The 19,090-nt window shown below is 37.8% G+C and overlaps 2 protein-coding genes across 3 annotated transcripts in view; both read left to right on the forward strand.

Annotated features, from left to right (window-relative positions):
• Positions 1 to 13,995, forward strand: part of LOC135086462 (uncharacterized) — a 136,437-nt gene extending 122,442 nt beyond the window's left edge. Inside the window, exons 3-5 of the mRNA XM_063981187.1 lie at positions 3,077 to 3,159; positions 13,501 to 13,665; positions 13,840 to 13,995. Coding sequence (XP_063837257.1) covers positions 3,077 to 3,159; positions 13,501 to 13,665; positions 13,840 to 13,995 — 404 coding nt within the window. The remainder of the gene's footprint in view (positions 1 to 3,076; positions 3,160 to 13,500; positions 13,666 to 13,839) is intronic.
• A 2,721-nt stretch (positions 13,996 to 16,716) lies between these two features.
• LOC135086954 (anion exchange protein 3) overlaps positions 16,717 to 19,090 on the forward strand; it is a 45,932-nt gene continuing 43,558 nt past the window's right edge. Inside the window, exon 1 of one of the 2 annotated variants that reach the window (XM_063981788.1) lies at positions 16,717 to 16,818. The gene's annotated coding sequence lies outside the window, so the exon portion shown is untranslated. The remainder of the gene's footprint in view (positions 16,819 to 19,090) is intronic. The other variant, XM_063981789.1, reaches the window with a different exon arrangement.

Raw genomic sequence — 19,090 nt, forward strand, 5'->3', positions numbered from 1 at the left:
AAAGGAGCAGGCCCGACGTCATGCCGTGGATCTTCCGTCCCACAGCAAAACCTTTAAAAAATCCTTATCTGATTTGGAAAAGTCCACCAAGGATCGTCGGAATAACAAAATAATGATAAAAAAAGAAACTGAAGTGAGTTTCGTTGTGGGAACTAGGCATTACAAGTACACGTTAAAAAAGTTCGAAGAAGTGAAGAACAAAAAAGTCATAAATTCTACCAAGACCATCGATGTATCCAGCAACCCTTGCGACTATACAACATGCGGTTGCAATAATAGAAACAGGCGTTCCGATGGAGAGTCCGCGTCAGGAGCAATCAGGACACGGACGAGTGTTTCTAGGCGATCCTCCGATTCAGTGGCGGCAGGTAAATATAACACGCGGCTCCATGTTAAGTTTCAATGCTTTGTGAATTGGAACACTGCTGCACTCTGCTTCAATGTTGGTAGTTGATATTGTGGATTCTTTTTAGTCATTATTTCTCAGTTGCTATCACACAGCTTGATGTTATTTTCTGTGCTACAATTTTTTTTATTTACAGCCAATTTGATATCTGGCATGTTTTTTTTTAAATATGCTGGATCGCGAATTTATACGATGTCATGGTCCTCCATTAGACTTCTCCATTAGACCTCCATTAGTTAAAGAAAAACACATTTAAATTTTTTATAAACAAATTAACAGGTACCATAGATGTAACTTGAAAAAAGGTCGCACTTGGGGCTCACCTCTGGGACCAATTAGGCCAATTTTTGTGGTTATAAAACCAAATAATGATCTTACGTGTACTTTTTAACAGATGGATAGCGATTAATCCCAATTTAACAGTTTTTAGCAAGTTGGCTCAAGCGTAACTACCTGTCGCTCTAAGAAGAGAATCTGGATCTTTCTAAAAACACATTTTTGGGGTAAAAACCTTTCCGTTAATGAAATAAAGTTTAGAACTAGGCTTTCAAACGGTACCAATTTTGGTGGGAAGTGGAGATGCATACTTTTGAAAAGTTGTTGCGGGAGGTGCGATTTACTTGATGTTGAGTGTAGTGGAGGGACTATCGTCGCTTTTATTATTGACAAACTGCCTTCCAACCCCCGAGGGGGCGGTGCTGCACTGACCTTCGTTAAGTCAACTTCGCAGTCAGGCCCAATCTGTTCTGACGCTCCGACCGAGACGGGCCATTTTTTACAATCTTGAAATAAAAATTTAAATTCAATATTAAACATTTGGGGGTTTTGTCACTGAAAATGAGTCGAATACACCCTGGAGATTGGTACGCTTACATTACTGGTAGGAACAGGCCTCCGGTCGTTTACTACCGGCCCGGAGTGTTTTACTATAGAGGTAAAGTACACTTACTCTTTACATCTCTGAGCACTTTAAAGAAAATTTTAATGATTGAGTTCCCAAAGTTGAGTATTTTTAAATACGAGTTTGATTTGCGCTAGAGATTATTGAATAATGAGTATAATTTAAAATAATCAAGGTTTGTGAGCGACACATTAATTATTACAATGAATAGTTTTTTTATGATTAAGACAAGGCAGGTATTTATTGATTTATTTAATAACATTTCAAATTAATTTATTTGACATTAATAACGTTTCAAATTAATAATTTTGTCAGTTTATATTCATTAAAGTTACCTCTGGAAGTATTCAAAAGGCAGCATGAAAATCAGTTTTATATGAAATTCATGAATACCAGGATCAGCATAGTTTTCAGAAAATGTTCGACAGTAATTAACTTGTAATATTATAGAGAAAACGTTTTATAAATCCTATAAAATATTATGTTTTCATTGTAAAATGTTGGAATAATGTACTTTGTATGTAATGACTTTGTAAAATAACACTCTTTAAAAAATAACTCAGTAACTAAAATCATTAATGAATAAAGTAGCTAGTTTATATTTATGTTATTTTTGTAGTAAAAATGTATTTATAAGTGTTTCTTTGATATGTCCTGAAATAAAAAAATACGCTTAACTATATTTATTTAAATTCGCTAAGTTTTGTGCTTGTGTTTATTGGAACACTACACCGATTGTTTAATGTTATTAAAATTCGACCATCTTGTAAATAAGTCGTTCTCGTAACTACCTGCATTATAAAAATATTATAATGTCATAATGTTCTAAATAATTTCAAGAAACCAGTAACAGTGTAGGTCGACCTTATTTGGAAGATTGTTGGATTCTAATTTAATTTAACTTGGAAAAATGTTCAAAGTTAAATTAATCATTGTTATAAGGTAGACAAAATAAAAGGTGTATTGTTTAAAACAATAAATATTTATACCGCAATGTAAGTAACATAATGTATATCTAGATTGATGCAGTTATTTTAATTTTGCATTGCAAACAGCAGGTAACCAATTCTAATAATCAAATGATTGGTTCTCTTTGAATTCAATTTTATCTCACTTAAGGGTCAAATTGAAACCAGTGCGTTAAAAATTCTATGAACGCTTTCATACATTTTTAATAATGTTTGAATTTGTCTTTCTCTCTTTCTTTAAGTTTCAAGTGTGAAGCTTTTTTATTTTGTTTAGAGTTAAGTTTGCCTTAGTTTAAAAAAAATCTGTTTATCCCAACTAATATTATAAATGCGAAAGTAACTCTGTCTGTCTGTCTGTCTGTTACGCTTTCCCGCTTAAACCTCGCAACCGATTTTGATGAAATTTGGCATAGAGATAGTTTGAGTCCCGGGAAAGAACATAGGATAGTTTTTATCCCGGTTTTTGAAACAGGGACGCGCGCGATAAAGTTTTTCTGTGACAGACAAAATTCCACGCGGGCGAAGCCGCGGGCGGAAAGCTAGTTGTAAATAAAATAAGTAAGTTACAGAGAGAACAAAATAAATGTATCAGAATGACATGAATTGAATGAATTTTTAGATGAATTCAAAGTAATAAAACTATGTGTTGAAAAAAAAACAAAAGTTATGAGAATTGCTTAACTGATTTGATTCTTTTTGCATGCTAAATGTGTAGTATAAATGTGGCTAGTTATTTAGTTGTTATTACTGTTGTTAAGTCGAAAATAAACAACCGTCGCTTCAAATGTCGAAATTTTTCAGGACCGGGAGTGTCTACCAGCGCGTCTGACTTATCCCCATTTGATGTGCCCGACAACGATCTACTGGAACAAACCCAGCCGCTGGTAAGTTTGCAAGTTATATTTAATTACATTTTATTTTATTTTATTTTATTTTTCTTTATTCAGAAAACCACAGCTCTTTATAATAATAATACACACTGTCCCAAAATTTAACGATACGCGCCGTAGGGTGGACACTGGACATGGTCATGAATACTTTAGGAAAAATAAGAAAAAAAAATTAAGATGGACATTTTTTATTAATCTTTCCTAAAAAGTAAGTTTTCCTAAACCTTAGAAAAAGTAAGAAAAAAAAATTGATATAGATATTTTTTACTATTTTTCCTAAAGTAGTCATGCTTATGTCCAGCCTACGGCTTATCGTTTGTTAGCTATACTAAATTTTCAAAACAAACGGCGAACAAACCTCTTTTCCACAGTGCCAGCCGCGTGCTCAGCCGGGCCCGGCGTATCTCCGAAATGCAGTTTGTTTGTGAAGTATTAGCACATATTGATGAGAAAGACCATAGTTCCATAGGGGCTGGATCCCGCACTCATTAGATTCACTTGATTTTGGAAATTGACAAACGCTTATATGGTTGCCGAATTAAAGAACACACCGCTGATGCGCACGGGCGTCCCTCCGAACTCAAAACTCTTGCGTCACTGGGGGGCGTCGCAATCGCAATCGCGAGCCTCGCTCCATAGGATTGGAAAGAATGTTGCCAGTTTGTGATTAAAAAATGCAATTAAGAAAAGAGCAAATTCCTTCCAGTTTGTGTTGCTTTATCTTAAACTATAATTAAGAAACTAATAAATATATTTCGGTACGAAACATACCGCTCACCTTAAAAGTACCGAGTATCTTTTAACAAGACAAAACCTACGATAAGAAACTTACAAGTATCTAAGCTATTTGTAGAGTGAAACCTATCTATAAACCTAAAACTACTCTAGCTTTACTTAGATGCAAAACGTACCTACTCCATACTCAACAGGAAGAGGACAAATCTTAACAACAGCTCGTTTGAAGAACGACTGTCCAATTTGTAAAGTAACGACCCGACAGATCCCGTCAGGACCTGGGTGTAAGGCGTGAACACGCGCAAGTCTCCACTGCAAGGGAGGAACGTTGTCTTCGCGTAACACCACAATCATGCCCTCACGTATCGGGGCACCGCGATTACTAAACCACTTGGTTGCTTGTTGAATATGATGTAAATACTCAAGACTCCATCTCTTCCAAAAATGTTGAGTGGACTGTTGGATGAGACGCCATCTTACTAAGCGGCTAGGATTCTCATCCACTAAAGAAATGTCAGGAATTGACGTTAAGGGCTCACCTATTAAAAAATGTGACGGAGTCAAAGGGAGAGGATCCCTTGAGTCTGCACTTAAAACACAAAGTGGGCGCGAATTGAGAATCGCCTCTATTTGACATAAGAGCGTATGCATCTCGTCATATGTCAAAGTTCGTGTGCCGACAACACGATGAAAATGATGCTTAAAGCTTTTAACACCCGCTTCGAATAGTCCACCAAAATGACTAGCGTATGGGGGTTGAAAATGCCAAGTGATGCCTTGACCAAGAACCTTTGAATTGACCGTAGTTTGTACTACGTCATTACGCAAGAAACTATATAATTCCGTAAGATACCTATCGCATCCCACGAAATTCTTTCCACAGTCTGAATAAATATCTGTACACAAACCGCGTCGCGAAACAAAACGCCTAAGTGTAGCTAAAAACGCTTCTGTGGAAAGCTCCGAAACGATCTCTAAATGTATAGCCTTAACGCTCATACATACGAAGACTGCTACATAACATTTAACTATTTTAGCGTTACGAACCTTATTTGCCCGAACGTAAAATGGACCTGCAAAATCTACCGAAGTTTTTATGAATGGTCTGGCCGGTCGCAAGCGAGCTGCGGGCAACAAACCCATTGACGGCTGCGTGTGCGCGGGGCGCGCACGAACGCAACGGACGCATCGATGAATGCGTTGGCGGATGACGTCACGACTTGATAATATCCAATACTTTTGTAAAAGTGTATATTGGGTGCTTTGAGCCCCACTGTGCAAGTTTGAAACGTGAATAAAATCAATTAGTAAATAAGTTAAAGGATGTTTTTTAGGTAAAATCAATTGATGTTTTGACTCAAAAGATAAAAGCGATTTATGAATTCTACCGCCAACGCGAAGCAACTTGTTTGAATCTATAAAAGGATTAAGACGTTTTAATTGATTTGATGGTGATTGCCCATTACAAATCTTCAAAATATCATCATTGAAAACTGAATGTTGAACAACTCGTATAAGTCGATTCAAAGCGAAATTATACTCGGACACAGTAATGTGTTTTGAACTCGAAATATTGACCTTTCTACACTTGTGATAGAAACGAAATATCAAAGCCGTAACACGAACAAGTCTACCGAGTGAAGAAAAACGTGAAATAATTTCTACGTCCTCGTTTGGAGTAGAAGTACTCGAACACAACACAACATTACGCTTTTCTTCATCAGTAGGAAGAACAGGCCTTGGAACAGGCCACATACTTTCATCCTCGCTCAACCAGCGAGGCCCATGAAACCACATCTCATGGTGCAAGAAAGCAGCGGGTAACATGCCGCGCGAAGCAGCGTCCGCGGGGTTGTCGGCCGACGGAACGTGCCGCCAACAATCCGCGGGGACAATATTCAATATCTCCGTAGTACGGTTTGAAACAAATGTTTTCCATTCATGGGGCGGTGAACGCAACCATGCTAAAACAATACTTGAATCCGACCAAGTATAAATTTGATCACTTTGTATTTTATCACTATAATTTTGTAACACCTTTTTAATAAGTTGTGATAACAAAACACCTCCCATCAGTTCGAGACGGGGAATAGATACGCGACGCGTAGGCGCAACGCGTGTTTTCGCTAACAATAAGGACACGCGCACACTACCATCCTCGCGCTGCGCGCGGAGATAAACACATGCTGCGTATGCCTTTTCGGAGGCGTCTGAAAAGCCGTGAAGCTGTAATTTACAATTTTGAGGGAAAACATGACGCGGAAAGCTAATTTTAGATAATAGTGGAAGCTGACTTGTAAAGCTGGCCCACGAATCGACTATGTCTTGTGGTGGGGTTTCGTCCCAGTCCACAGAAGAAATCCACAATAATTGAATTAAATGTTTTGCAAATAAAGTCACTGGAGATAAAAGACCGAGAGGGTTGTAAATACGTGCAATTTCTGAAAGAATGGACCTCTTTGTACATTTTTCAGAGTAACTTTTCACACTGAAACCAAAAGTATCTAAGTTCGGGTCCCACTGCATACCTAGGACCTTAGTGGATGAGTCATTCTCCATGTGTGCGAAGGGCACACTTTCGCACCGCTCACCATGAGAAACTGTCGGCTGAGAACCGAGAAGTAAGGCGGGAGAATTACTATGCCACTTGTGCAACTCAAAACCTGCGGATTGACAAATACCTATCAACTCTTGTTGTAGGGCGAGAGCCCGTGACTCATCACTTTCACCTGATACGACATCGTCTACAAATACGTCGCGCATGAGGACCTGAGATGCGCGCGGGAAGCGTGCGGCCTCGTCATGAGCGAGCTGCTGAATGGTGCGAAGAGCAAGATAGGGCGATGAGCTAACTCCAAAGGTCACAGTGCAAAGTCTGTAATCGCGTAGGGGCTCCTCGGGCGAGGTGCGCCACACTATACGCTGAAAATCCCTATCCGATTCACGAATCATAATGTTACGATACATTTGTTTGATATCAGCTGTGAAAGCAATTAAATGAATGCGAAATTTTAATAACACATCAACAATATCTAAATGAAGCTTTGGACCAATTAACAAATTGTCGTTTAGAGAAAAACCGTTTGTAGTTTTAGAGCCCGCGTCGTAAACTACTCTGGTTTTGGTGGTTTCACTAGATTCTTTGACCACGGCGTGGTGCGGTATATAATAGTTACCACCTGCAGCTGCTGGACTATCGACGGGCTCCATGTGGCCGAGCTCTAAGTACTCCTGGAGGCACGCGTGATAATCATGTTTGAGCTGCGAATTGCGCTCGAGTTTGTACTCTAATTTACGAAATCTAGAAATAGCAATATCCCGCGACTCGCCGAGGGGCGGTGCGTCAGGTTTGAAGGGAAGAGCGACCACGTATCGCCCACACTCATTACGCGTATGCGTGTTTTCAAAAAAAGATTGACACAAAAGTTCATCAGGAGTGGTGAGAGACTTTTGTTCAGAAATTGTTTCTAATTCCCAAAATCGCTGGAGGTCAAAGTCGTCGTTAACAGAGCTGTGACACACCTGGACCGGAAGAGAAACCTCAGTCGATGAATTCAAATCGAGTTTACCCAACAATAAATAACCAAAAATACTATTCATAGCAATTGGTGAACCTGGTAGACCCGTGATTGTGTTATGCAATAAAATTTGCGGAATAATGTCAGCACCTAAAAGCATTTCCACTGGTTGTGGTGTATGAAAACTCGGATCAGCTAAAGTTAAGTTTTGAATATGAGACCATCCTGTATAAGGTAATTGACAAGTAGGCATTTGTGTTGTAATTAATTTGGGCAAGATCAATGCATCAACATGAATCGATGGTTGCGATTGATTTCTAGGCGCAATGAAGAAAGAAGCTACTCCCTGAGGGTAAACCGGTTTGTTATTGTTTATTCCATAAACTTGCGGAACGTTCACACGTCTACGTGAAATACCTAAACGTTGTGCACACGCTTCCGAAATGAAAGTAGCCTGGCTGCCCGTATCAATTAAACAGCGCACGGTTGATAACTTGTGATCATCAATATAAACATCGACAAGTGCCGTAGACAATAGCACCGTACTCGTACGCACAATAGAATCGTTTTCCTTATCTCGAGTTGACGTTAAAGTCAGCTGGGCATCAGTCGTAGAAACAGAGACAACATTATTACACTCCGCCGTGAGCGGGAGCGGGACGAACTGATTAGTACCGCTACTCGGATCGAACGCTTTGTTTACATTATTGTCAAAATGAATTACACCCGTATTCACAAACATTACTTTGAGGCCTCATAGTGCGCGTGGATGCACAGGGTCCCAAAAACCTATTCATAGACGATACTTCAGTGGTGACAAGCACTATGCGTCCCTTAGAATGAACGCAAAGCTAAGGTAGCCAGGGAGCTGTATTACGCAACGCATAGTGTCTATTTACGTCAAAATTTTTAGGTTATTCTCGTTTTTGAGGTTTGTTTGCTTTATTTATGGTTGTATTCGATTAATATTATCTTACAATGGATTACAGTAGTGAAGAAGAATTTGATAATTATATCAATGAGCAAAGTAGAATAAGTACCAGAAAAGTGATACGGGATTCCCAAAATCCCTTTGATTATTACAATTCAGACGAATTTAGTTTAGGTTTTCCAATGATGGGGTACTTTTCATACTTTTACCACTGATAAAAGAAGACCTGAGGAAATTAACTGCGAGGAGGCCTTCCAGTGCCACCTACATAATGTATCAGTTGCTAGTAGCAAATAAAACATAAAATTTTTAATGAAGTTTTATTTTCATCAATCTTCAATGTCTAATTTAATTTTATGTATTTGTAAATCATAAATCTTTTTTTCATGTTCTAACAAATTATTTTCTCTTTCTATCAATATTTTTTATCTTTGTAGCCCCAACTCGTGCAAAGCCTGGTCTTGTTGTATATTATTCAATGTGGTGCGTTTGATTCTTGTTTCTGTCTTAATCTTCATTCTTGCTACTACTAATCTTAATTTCTTGATACCTGAAAAGCAAATTATGAATTTAATTCCTTTGAGTAGGTATATTCTGCTTAGTTATTCCTCATAAATCTACGTACTACCTATATATTTTAAAAACATTACTTACTAGTGGGTGTTGTGAACGTTTGATTGATTCCTGAGAAAGTTCTTTCTTTCTTTGGGTCTTTAAATTATTCCAGCAGCTTTTCAGTTGATGTGTGAGCCTTTGTGAAACATAAAATATGGTTGAGAATTGTAAGCCACTGTTAGACTTTCCCAGGCCTGCTTCGTCAACTCGATATTTTAGAGAGAATAATAATATGCTTGTCTTCAATAATAGGCCTTTCTCTTATTAAGCTACAATCAGCAGCTCTCTTTCGGAAGAAGAAAACTACAGCTGTTTTATCTGAAAAATAATGATTGAAACATGATTTTCACTATTATTATTAATCGAAGTATTCATACTAACCTGATAGTTGTAGTTTTATCCATATTTATTTAATTCACAAATCCCCAAAATATCGACACTTATAAACCGTTGCACCGTTTGAATGACAGGAATGTCATGTCAGTTAGCGGAGTGAAGTGCGTAACATAAGCGAACCAATCACAGAACTCTATTCAACACTCTGATTTTGCATAGTCAAGGGTCGTTTAAGTAATGTTTATGAATTGAAAGGCTTGTCATATGGAACGCATTGAGAAATGTCTCATTTCGCATAGCGTTGCTGTTTTGCATAGGTAAGTATCGTTTGTGAATACGGGTGTTAATGTGTGATGGCGCTTCTGACAATTCCTACACGAAAAATTGGATTTACATTGGCTCACGTTATGGCCGAGATGTAAACAATTGTAACAAACACTTTTGTTTTTAATAAAAGAAAATCGATCTTTTATTGAAAGATTCAAAAACTTAGAACATTTCGTCAACGTATGTTGAGCATCACATAACAAACAATGTGTCTTATCGCTATGTCGATTAGGCTGAGTATTGCCTGACACGTCAGAGGATTGCGGCGCGAAGTTCGCCGCGAAGGCTTGTCGCTGACCGGCGGCCATATTGCCGCTAGGGGGCGCCGCTCGCGAGCTAGACTGTGAGCCAAATCTACCGCCTTTATTGTTAATAATTTTACTCGACTGCCCGAAATTATCGTTAGAAAACTCCTCAGCGACAAGTTCACGCTCTAAAAATGAAATGAATGTGTTGACCTCTGGAATGTCCGAAGGTGAACTCAATGATAACTCGAATTGCTTACGAACAGATGCGGGAATTTTACGTAGTAAAATGTGTAACAAAATGAAACTCCATTCACTGGTGGGAAACTTCATTACTTCAAGAGGTTTAATGTTTTCTTGGAATGTATTTAATAAGTTACGTAAATCACTCGTTGATTTTACGTTACAAGATGGAATGTTGAGTATTTTATCAAGATGATTCGAAGCTATGATTCTTTTGTTTTCATAACGTGAAGTTAATATTTGTATTGCTACGAAATAATTAGCATCAGTGATTGGAATGGACTTTATAAGGTTGAATGGTTCATTTTTTAACGTAAGAAGCAAATACCTAAACTTTTCCGCATCCGTGTAGGCAGTATTGTGGTGAACGAGAGAACAAAACAAATCGAAATATGAATTCCATTCTGTGCTTTCGCCAGAGAAACTGGGCAAAGGCAAAGTAGGTAATTTAGCATTACTAGAAAATTCTGAATTAGCAAAGGGACGACTCATTCGTCTACTTTGCTCCTGACATTGTTTTAATTTATCTACTTGAGTGAAAATTGCATAATACGAATCGTCGAAGTCGTTTCTAATTTTGATTTGTTCCTCTTTATTGAATGATTTAGATTTAATGAGAGACTTTTCGACTTTAGTTTGCAATTTGCTAAACTTTCTTTGAAGAGCTGACAAATCTTTGGTACGTGAAATGAATTTTTGAATATCTGTAGTTGCAAACTGTAATGTTCTCTTTAAATCGTCTAAAATTAAATCTCGCTCGAAAATATCCTGAACACATGAACTACTACTCTCGCTATTGGAATCTAATGAGGTCTTGGAATCATTTTCCACTTTCGATTGCGCCATTTTGCGTTACAAAGATGGTTGCACGTGGAATGAAAAATGTGGTACGTATGTACGCTAAAATTACGATAAAACTACACAATTGGAAGGAAAATGAAAATCCGGCTCGAAGGACCAACAAATAATATGTTAGCTATACTAAATTTTCAAAACAAACGGCGAACAAACCTCTTTTCCACAGTGCCAGCCGCGTGCTCAGCCGGGCCCGGCGTATCTCCGAAATGCAGTTTGTTTGTGAAGTATTAGCACATATTGATGAGAAAGACCATAGTTCCATAGGGGCTGGATCCCGCACTCATTAGATTCACTTGATTTTGGAAATTGACAAACGCTTATATGGTTGCCGAATTAAAGAACACACCGCTGATGCGCACGGGCGTCCCTCCGAACTCAAAACTCTTGCGTCACTGGGGGGCGTCGCAATCGCAATCGCGAGCCTCGCTCCATAGGATTGGAAAGAATGTTGCCAGTTTGTGATTAAAAAATGCAATTAAGAAAAGAGCAAATTCCTTCCAGTTTGTGTTGCTTTATCTTAAACTATAATTAAGAAACTAATAAATATATTTCGGTACGAAACATCGTTGAATTTTGGGACACGGTGTATATTCAAAAATAATCTAGGTTACCTGATTAAGGCTCCACGCTAAGAGCCTCATAGTTCAGCAGTGGACTGTAAAGGGCTGTTGGTGATGATGATGTGTACAGCAATACAACGCCAACTGTTGCAAGTTCAAACTCCACGAGGTGAAAACGTTTGATTGATATAATCACGAAAATTCATATAGTTGAATTATTATTCCTTCAATCGACAATCAACCCCCAGGTAGACCAATGTAGACCACTTTTGATGTCACTGACAAAGGTGACTGAGTTTCTACCGCCACTTCTTCTCAGCACCAGCCCATATGTTGTCCAGAAGTGGTGGTAGGGCAAGCTATATTTGGGACATGTATAAGCGCCCTTGAAAGGGAAGTACAGAATAAACTAATTTGACTGCCATACAGGGTGGAAACGATAAGTGATCTCACTCGATTATTTCCAAACTATACAAGATATCGAAAAACTGGAGCTCGTGAAGCACTTTCAGGATCAGTAACCAGTTTGATGATATCTTGAGTGGTTTTTAATATTATGTGGCTGTACGGGCTGTACCAAATGTATGGAAGCTGGAAACATTGAATTTTCGGATAGATCCAGTTTATTCTGAAACCTATTATTATTGATACCATTTGATAAAGCTCAAGAAGCACTTTCAGGATCATTAGATAACTAGTTTTTTGATATCTTACAGTACAGTTATACAGTTTAGAAATAATCGAGTGAGATCACTTATCGTTTCCACCCTGTATACAGGGACGATAGTCAGACATCAGGGCAAAGTACCGAGAGTCTTATACTTATTTGGGAATCGTGTCCTGTCATTTGACTTTTAATGTATTTCCTCGGAACAAACAACGCTGTATTTGTCTAACACCATCCTTGCTAATGCACAGCCGATCGATATAGTCACCGACATTCAAGGCTGAATAACTGTTTGGTGTTTAGTTTACGATTGTCACGGATCGATTCAAAAGCTCAACTCGATAGAATTGTTAAAAACCCAGTTGTATAGAAGTTAACAAAAATTCTGCGCGTTTCTTCGTCACAAACGTGCTGTTCGACTTTTCAAATGTGGATTCTTTAGAAAGATATTGCGTTAATGTGGCATAATGTGATATAATTAATTAGAGTGTTGTTAGATAATTGTCTAGAAGTAAAAACCTAGTGCTAGTAGACACAATTTTCACGGTGTACCATAAATAGGGAGTAATAAGTACAAGTGATTGTCGATGGAGACACACAAGAGGACTTGTAAATCAAAGTGGACTAACAATGTAATGACAGGTAATGATACCTCCACCATTAACTATTCCTTTTACTTTTGCACTAGGCTCGTTAAATTGTCACTGCTTACTTCCAAGTAATCGTCTACTTTAAAGGAAAATATAATAAAAATAATTCATAATTTCAACTTCAACTTTGTGATTTAGGACTAGTAATAATGTCATTGTGAAATGTTATTGTTTGCTATAATACTAGCGACTTTGTACGCGTAGATCCCAATTTTACCCCCATAGGGGTTGAATTTTGCAAAATCCCATACTAGTGAGCACCTACGTTCTAAAAGGAACCCCCATGCAAAATTTGAGACTCCTAGCACTGGTAGTGAGATTTCGTGATGAGTGAGTGAGTCAGTCAATCAGTGACCTTTCGCTTTTATAGATATAGAAATCGAGCTCTTTATACATATAATATAGATAGATAATGTATTCTGATATTATGGACTCTTCTCAATTATCTTTTTAACCGACTTCAAAAAAGGAGGAGGTTCTCAATTCGAGTGTAGGTATGTTACCTAGGGATCCTACACGCACTGGGACGGGTTATTCCGTATTCGACCCATGACAACTCAACCCATTTCTTCATGGGACAGGGGACAGTGTCCCCCGCCGCGCGAGGACAGCTACTTATTCTTTAAACAGAATATAACTTGTTTATACAGATGGGGAGTTCCACCTCTTGGGGATCCCACACAGACTGGGACAGGGGACAACGTCCCCCGCCGCGCGAAGATAGCCACTTGTTCTTTATACAGAATATAACTTGTTTATACAGATGGGGAGTTCCACCTCTTAAGGATCCCACACAGACTAGGACGGGGGACAGCGTCCCCCGCCACGCGATAATAGCCACTTGTTCTTTAAACAGAATATAACTTGTTTATACAGATGGGGAGCTCCACCTCTTAAGGATCTCACACAGACTAGGACGGGGGACAGCGTCCCCCGCCGCGCGATAATAGCCACTTGTTCTTTAAACAGAATATAACTTGTTTATACAGATGGGGAGTTCCACCTCTTGGGGATCGCACACGCACCTGGACAGGGGACAGCGTCCGCCTCCGCGCGAGGACAGCCGCAGGACGGTGCAGTTCGGTCGCGACAAGGGCTCTGATGGAGACGACGCTGAGGCCAGGGAGTTTCGTCGCTCTCAGTGAGTACCCTACTTATAATTAATATTATTATGAAATATAAAGTATGACTTTGAAATCGCTGGCATCCTTTTAAAATAACACTACACAAGATAATATTGAAATTTTAACTCATTGGATTTGTCTCATATTTGGGGGAATGCACTGCGTATCATCAGTAGAGTCTTATATTAAAAGGATGCCAACGATTTCAAAGTCACCCTGTATAAAGATACATACCTATTACTATATTCGTGGTGTTAGGACGTGCGAGCGCCAAAGGCCTGTGGTATTCAAGATCAAAATTCAAAATGTATGATTTGTTTTGATTATTGAATAGTACCTACAAATCGTCATATTTTATTTGAAAAATAATTCAAACAAAAGACAAAATAATGCGTTGCTGTATGCCCGAGCTAAGGGACAAAGATTAGACAAGTCCCTAGAAGAAGTGCTGCAACAAACTGATGGACGCTAAGGCTGAGTTGCACCAACTTACTTTAACCGTAACTATAACAATAACCAGTGCATTGTGAATGAAATTTGACAGATTTTTGACGTTTGGCAAAGTTAAAGTAAGATGGTGCAACTCGGCCTAAGTGATGTGCGCTTGCGAAAACTTACACTTTTTATGCCACTGTCACTGTCAATGTAACAGTGACGTCTACTGTCAAGGTCGATAGTTTGAAATTGAACCAGCCATCAAAAAACCTTTCCTAGGAAATCGCTCGTTCTTAGTTTAACCAGGCCTGTTCATCTCCGCGAGTTTACATCGAAAACAAAACACGCACGATGGCCCACCTACAGTATACTATTCGACAAGGCCTCACATACGAGCGAACATTGACTGACGCACGCGTATTCTTGTGTATTATGGAAGAAAATAAAGAAAATGGTGTACTAAACACTGTGCAGTATTTAACTGCCTAAATAATAATAAAAACACAGAATGTACTTTTTTAAGTTGCCTCAAGACACTGAGAGGTAAATAAGTAGTTAATATTATTCATGATAATTCATGCTAAATCATGTATTTCCTCCGCCATTTTCCGCAGTTTGACACCTCACGTTACATCATTTTACCGAAGTCAGCCCTAAAGCTTCGGCGCAGTGCCGATCACTGACATTTGTCAACAAAATGGTGCTTGACTCTTGAGACAGGCTAAATTACACCATATTGTTAATGACATTGAGCATACATTTTTTTAAATACCTTCGCGAAGTAAAACTTCTGTACGTAGTACTTATTATTATTCTGTGATTTAACTTCGATAGTTATTGCGTACGCAGACACAATACAATTATTTTAACTTATTAATGTTATAGTCACCAGGATTTACTGGTCCCTTCTCTACTATATTTTAAACGCTAATTATTATGCGGTTGACTAAACAATGACCTATTATTAATAACGCTATCTATTATAACAAATTATTTTTGTGCATTTGACATTCCAATTCCAGTTCTGCTTTTTAATTACTCAATAATTAAAACTTTAATAACATCCCTATAATTTAAAATGCAATGTAATTATTAGTTCCAAATGAATAATACAAGAAGTGCAACCATTCTCTACTAATGCCTTATGAAATAATTAACTTTAATAGTTCAATAATAATAAATTTAATGCTAAAACTAAATAGGTAGTCTTGGATAGCTAAAAAATTTACTGCTAAAACTATTAATTATGTAGTCTTGGATAGGTAAATGTCACTCTTTCCTAATCATAGTCATTTAATTTTGTCAATAAAGATAACATAAACTATTTAATATGAGGCCTTTTCGTAACCTATGAAATGCAATATAAAGTATGGAGTATTAATCTAAGAAAGAAAGAAAAAAACATTTATTTGGTACCAAAAAACAAAAACAATAAGTAGGTACAATCAACTTAAAAAGCAAAATACATTGTACCAAATTGGTATCTGCTCAGTATGAGGTCATAACGTACTCGAGAGCACGTTAGAAAGAAAGAAATAGAATTTATTGAACACAGTAAGCACAAATTATAAACAATAACAACACAAAACGAATATACAGGGTGTTAGGTAAATGGGTATATGATCCGACACTAGCCCATGTTAACATGGTCATATAAATGGTATGGTGAAGTCAGAAAATTGATATCTTCATTTTAATTGTTTTATTTTTCATACAAATCGGATTTTATTAAATTAATTTTGTATGAAAATTAAAAAAAAAAAATGATGATATTAAATTTCTGACTTCACCATAGGTACCATTTATATGACCATGCTAACATAGGCTAGTGTCGGCTCATATACCCATTTACCTAACACCCTGTATAAAAGGCCACTGTGTCAATAGGCTCCCAGCATTTATCCTGACATGCTCATAAGGGCATGTCAAGAAACTGGTCTTCCGCGAGAGCCCTTGTTGTGGCTTCACGCATCCCTTCAGAGAGACATCGACTCGAGTTCGATATCTCTCAAAAGGGGTGAGCAAAGAATAGACACCAGACATTACAATACGTTACGGCCACTGGCATTCTGCTGCAGAAACCATGAGAGAGGGGTGCGTGGCCCACAGCGAACGTTACAACTCACTACTAATCTAAAATTTACTTTTAAATTTCTCGTAAATATATCTAAAAACAAGCCATCAAATTACAGTCACAAGTTTTCCGTGCTACACCTGACGAATTGCTTGTCATTGAATTTGGATTATCTTAAATATGCGATATGAAATCGCGATAGGTCCGATATATAAAACGAAATCGCGAAACGGACTAACTTTTCATTCTTATATCAGGGTGTTTGATGAGTTGTACAGTAGTTCTGTGTGTGTGACTCCAACCCCGACTCCTCGGCCCTGGCACTAGCAAGAAGGGTATGTGACTTACTTACATAAAACAGTGGTTCCAAAACTTTTCTGGACCAGGGATCACTTTAGTTTCTATATTTTTCGCAGGACCATTAAAAATACTTATGTAACAGTAAGTACCTACTATTGAAAAAATATTCATCTTTATTAAGAAAAGCAATTAAGTACATATATCAATGTGATTTTTGAGCTTGCATTCTTCTGTAATCAAATTAAGTAAATTACTTAAATCCACTCATGCCACGCCGAAGTTTAGCTCGCGAAATTTAATATTCACGGACCACACTTTCACAGTGAATAATAACATCTTTGAATCTTTTGAATCTTTGAACCATATTTTAACTCCTGTAAATAAAATTGTTGTACAAATGCATTAGAAAGCAATATTTTTGATTGTATAGTTTTTAATGATTAAATAATGCTCAGCAATTAGAATAGAGTAAGATAGAAGAAATAGAGTCGACCGCAGATCGCAAAAATTTCTTGTAGCAGTGTATTCTCATATTGCACGTTTCAAGTACGTTTCATGCAAATGAATGCATTGAAGAACAAGTTACTTATTCCCACCTCATGCACTTTTGTGGGTTATGACAGCCTAAAACAATATAATGTACTCTAAATTAGTCCGAGTTAGTTTACATAAATGGGTTGTGGCAACCCTACATGTTACAGTTTGTTTTAAATCGTACCTACTTTTTGTGTGGCCGATAGTTGGGCCCGATTCTAATTTGTATGAAGAATGGGCCGATATCAAATCGGTGTAATGTGCGCACTTTCATACATCTCCATACTGATTAACAGCCCGACCCAACTATCGGCAAACTAAAAGTCGGTGGTCTGCGCTTAGGCTTCCGTACGCCACCTAGATTGTTAGTGACCTGGTCCAAATGTCACTCATTGCATTTACCGAATTCGCATTCATCTGAGAAGTCATCAAACATGTCCTCCTTAAAATCTCTACATCACTCATACCTTGTTTTAGACTTGTTTTAATCCCTCATTAACATTTATTGGTACGAGTAAATACACTTTACTAATCTATCAATTATTTTCTCAAGTGCTAAGCGAGAGCATTCTTTTAAAGTTCCTTACTTACTTGTTTGTACTACCTCTCTACCGTTTCTTAATAAATAATATCCTTGGACATTTTAGACTGCGGCTCTAGTCCCAAACTAAGCAATTCTTGTGCTATGGGTAGGTACTAGACAACGGATATAAACATACTTAAATACTTTTTTAAAATACACATTATTCACAGAAAACACAATACAAACAAATATGTTCATGAACACGAATGTTTGTAACTTTGTACTGAGCGGGAATCGAACCCGCGACCTCTCGGCATACGAGTAGTAGTCCGTTACGAAACACTACCAAACGGCCGACCAAATATGGTTTACCTAAGGCTGGTAAAAGGAAAAACAAACAATCTAAGGCATTTTTACGAATATATTTATAAACTAGAGGTTATTTGACTAAGGGTGGATTCAACCAAAGAAGAGTAAATATTAATCTCAGAATAAATCGTCAGTTTTGACATATTTCCCATACTGAAACTGTCAATGTGCCAGTTATACCAGGAGTTATTCTCGGATAAATCAGTTTGGTCGAATCGGGCCTTAGGGTAGATTCGACCAAACAAGAGTAAATATTAATCTCAGAATAAATCGTCAATTTTGATATATTTCCCATACTGGAACTGTCAATGTGCCAGTTATACCAGGAGTTATTCTCGGATAAAAGTTTGGTCAAATCGGGCCTTAACATATATGTGGTGCCTCTTACTGTCATCTCACAAACAAGTTATGACGTCAGAAACTTAAGTATTAGCACAATTTTAATATCCTACAACTCATAAACTGAAAACAAATTAACTTCAGCGTATTTAAATAGCGAAGTTACATCTTGTGTTGCAAATATACTAGTCATCATCATCATCATCATCTCAGCCATAGGACGTCCACTGCTGAACATAGGCCTCCCCCAATGCATTCCATGTTGCCCGGTTGGTAGCGGCCTGCATCCAGCGCCTTCCTGTTGCCTATATGAGGTCGTCGAAAATGGTCATTTTATAAAATGCTAATAAATTATTCTAACCATATACGAGTATATTGTTTAATCTATCATTTTGTCAGGTTATGTAAGGTATCGTTACATCATTTGTTTATCTAATCCAATAATCTCAGTTCGCACCTTATTTGTAGATAAATAACTGAATTATTATGTTTAGGTACGAGTATACAGGGTGTGAGGAAAAGATTAGCGAACTCGATGTTAG

The sequence above is a fragment of the Ostrinia nubilalis genome, chromosome Z (genome assembly GCF_963855985.1).
Source record: "Ostrinia nubilalis chromosome Z, ilOstNubi1.1, whole genome shotgun sequence".
NCBI lineage: Eukaryota > Metazoa > Arthropoda > Insecta > Lepidoptera > Crambidae > Ostrinia > Ostrinia nubilalis.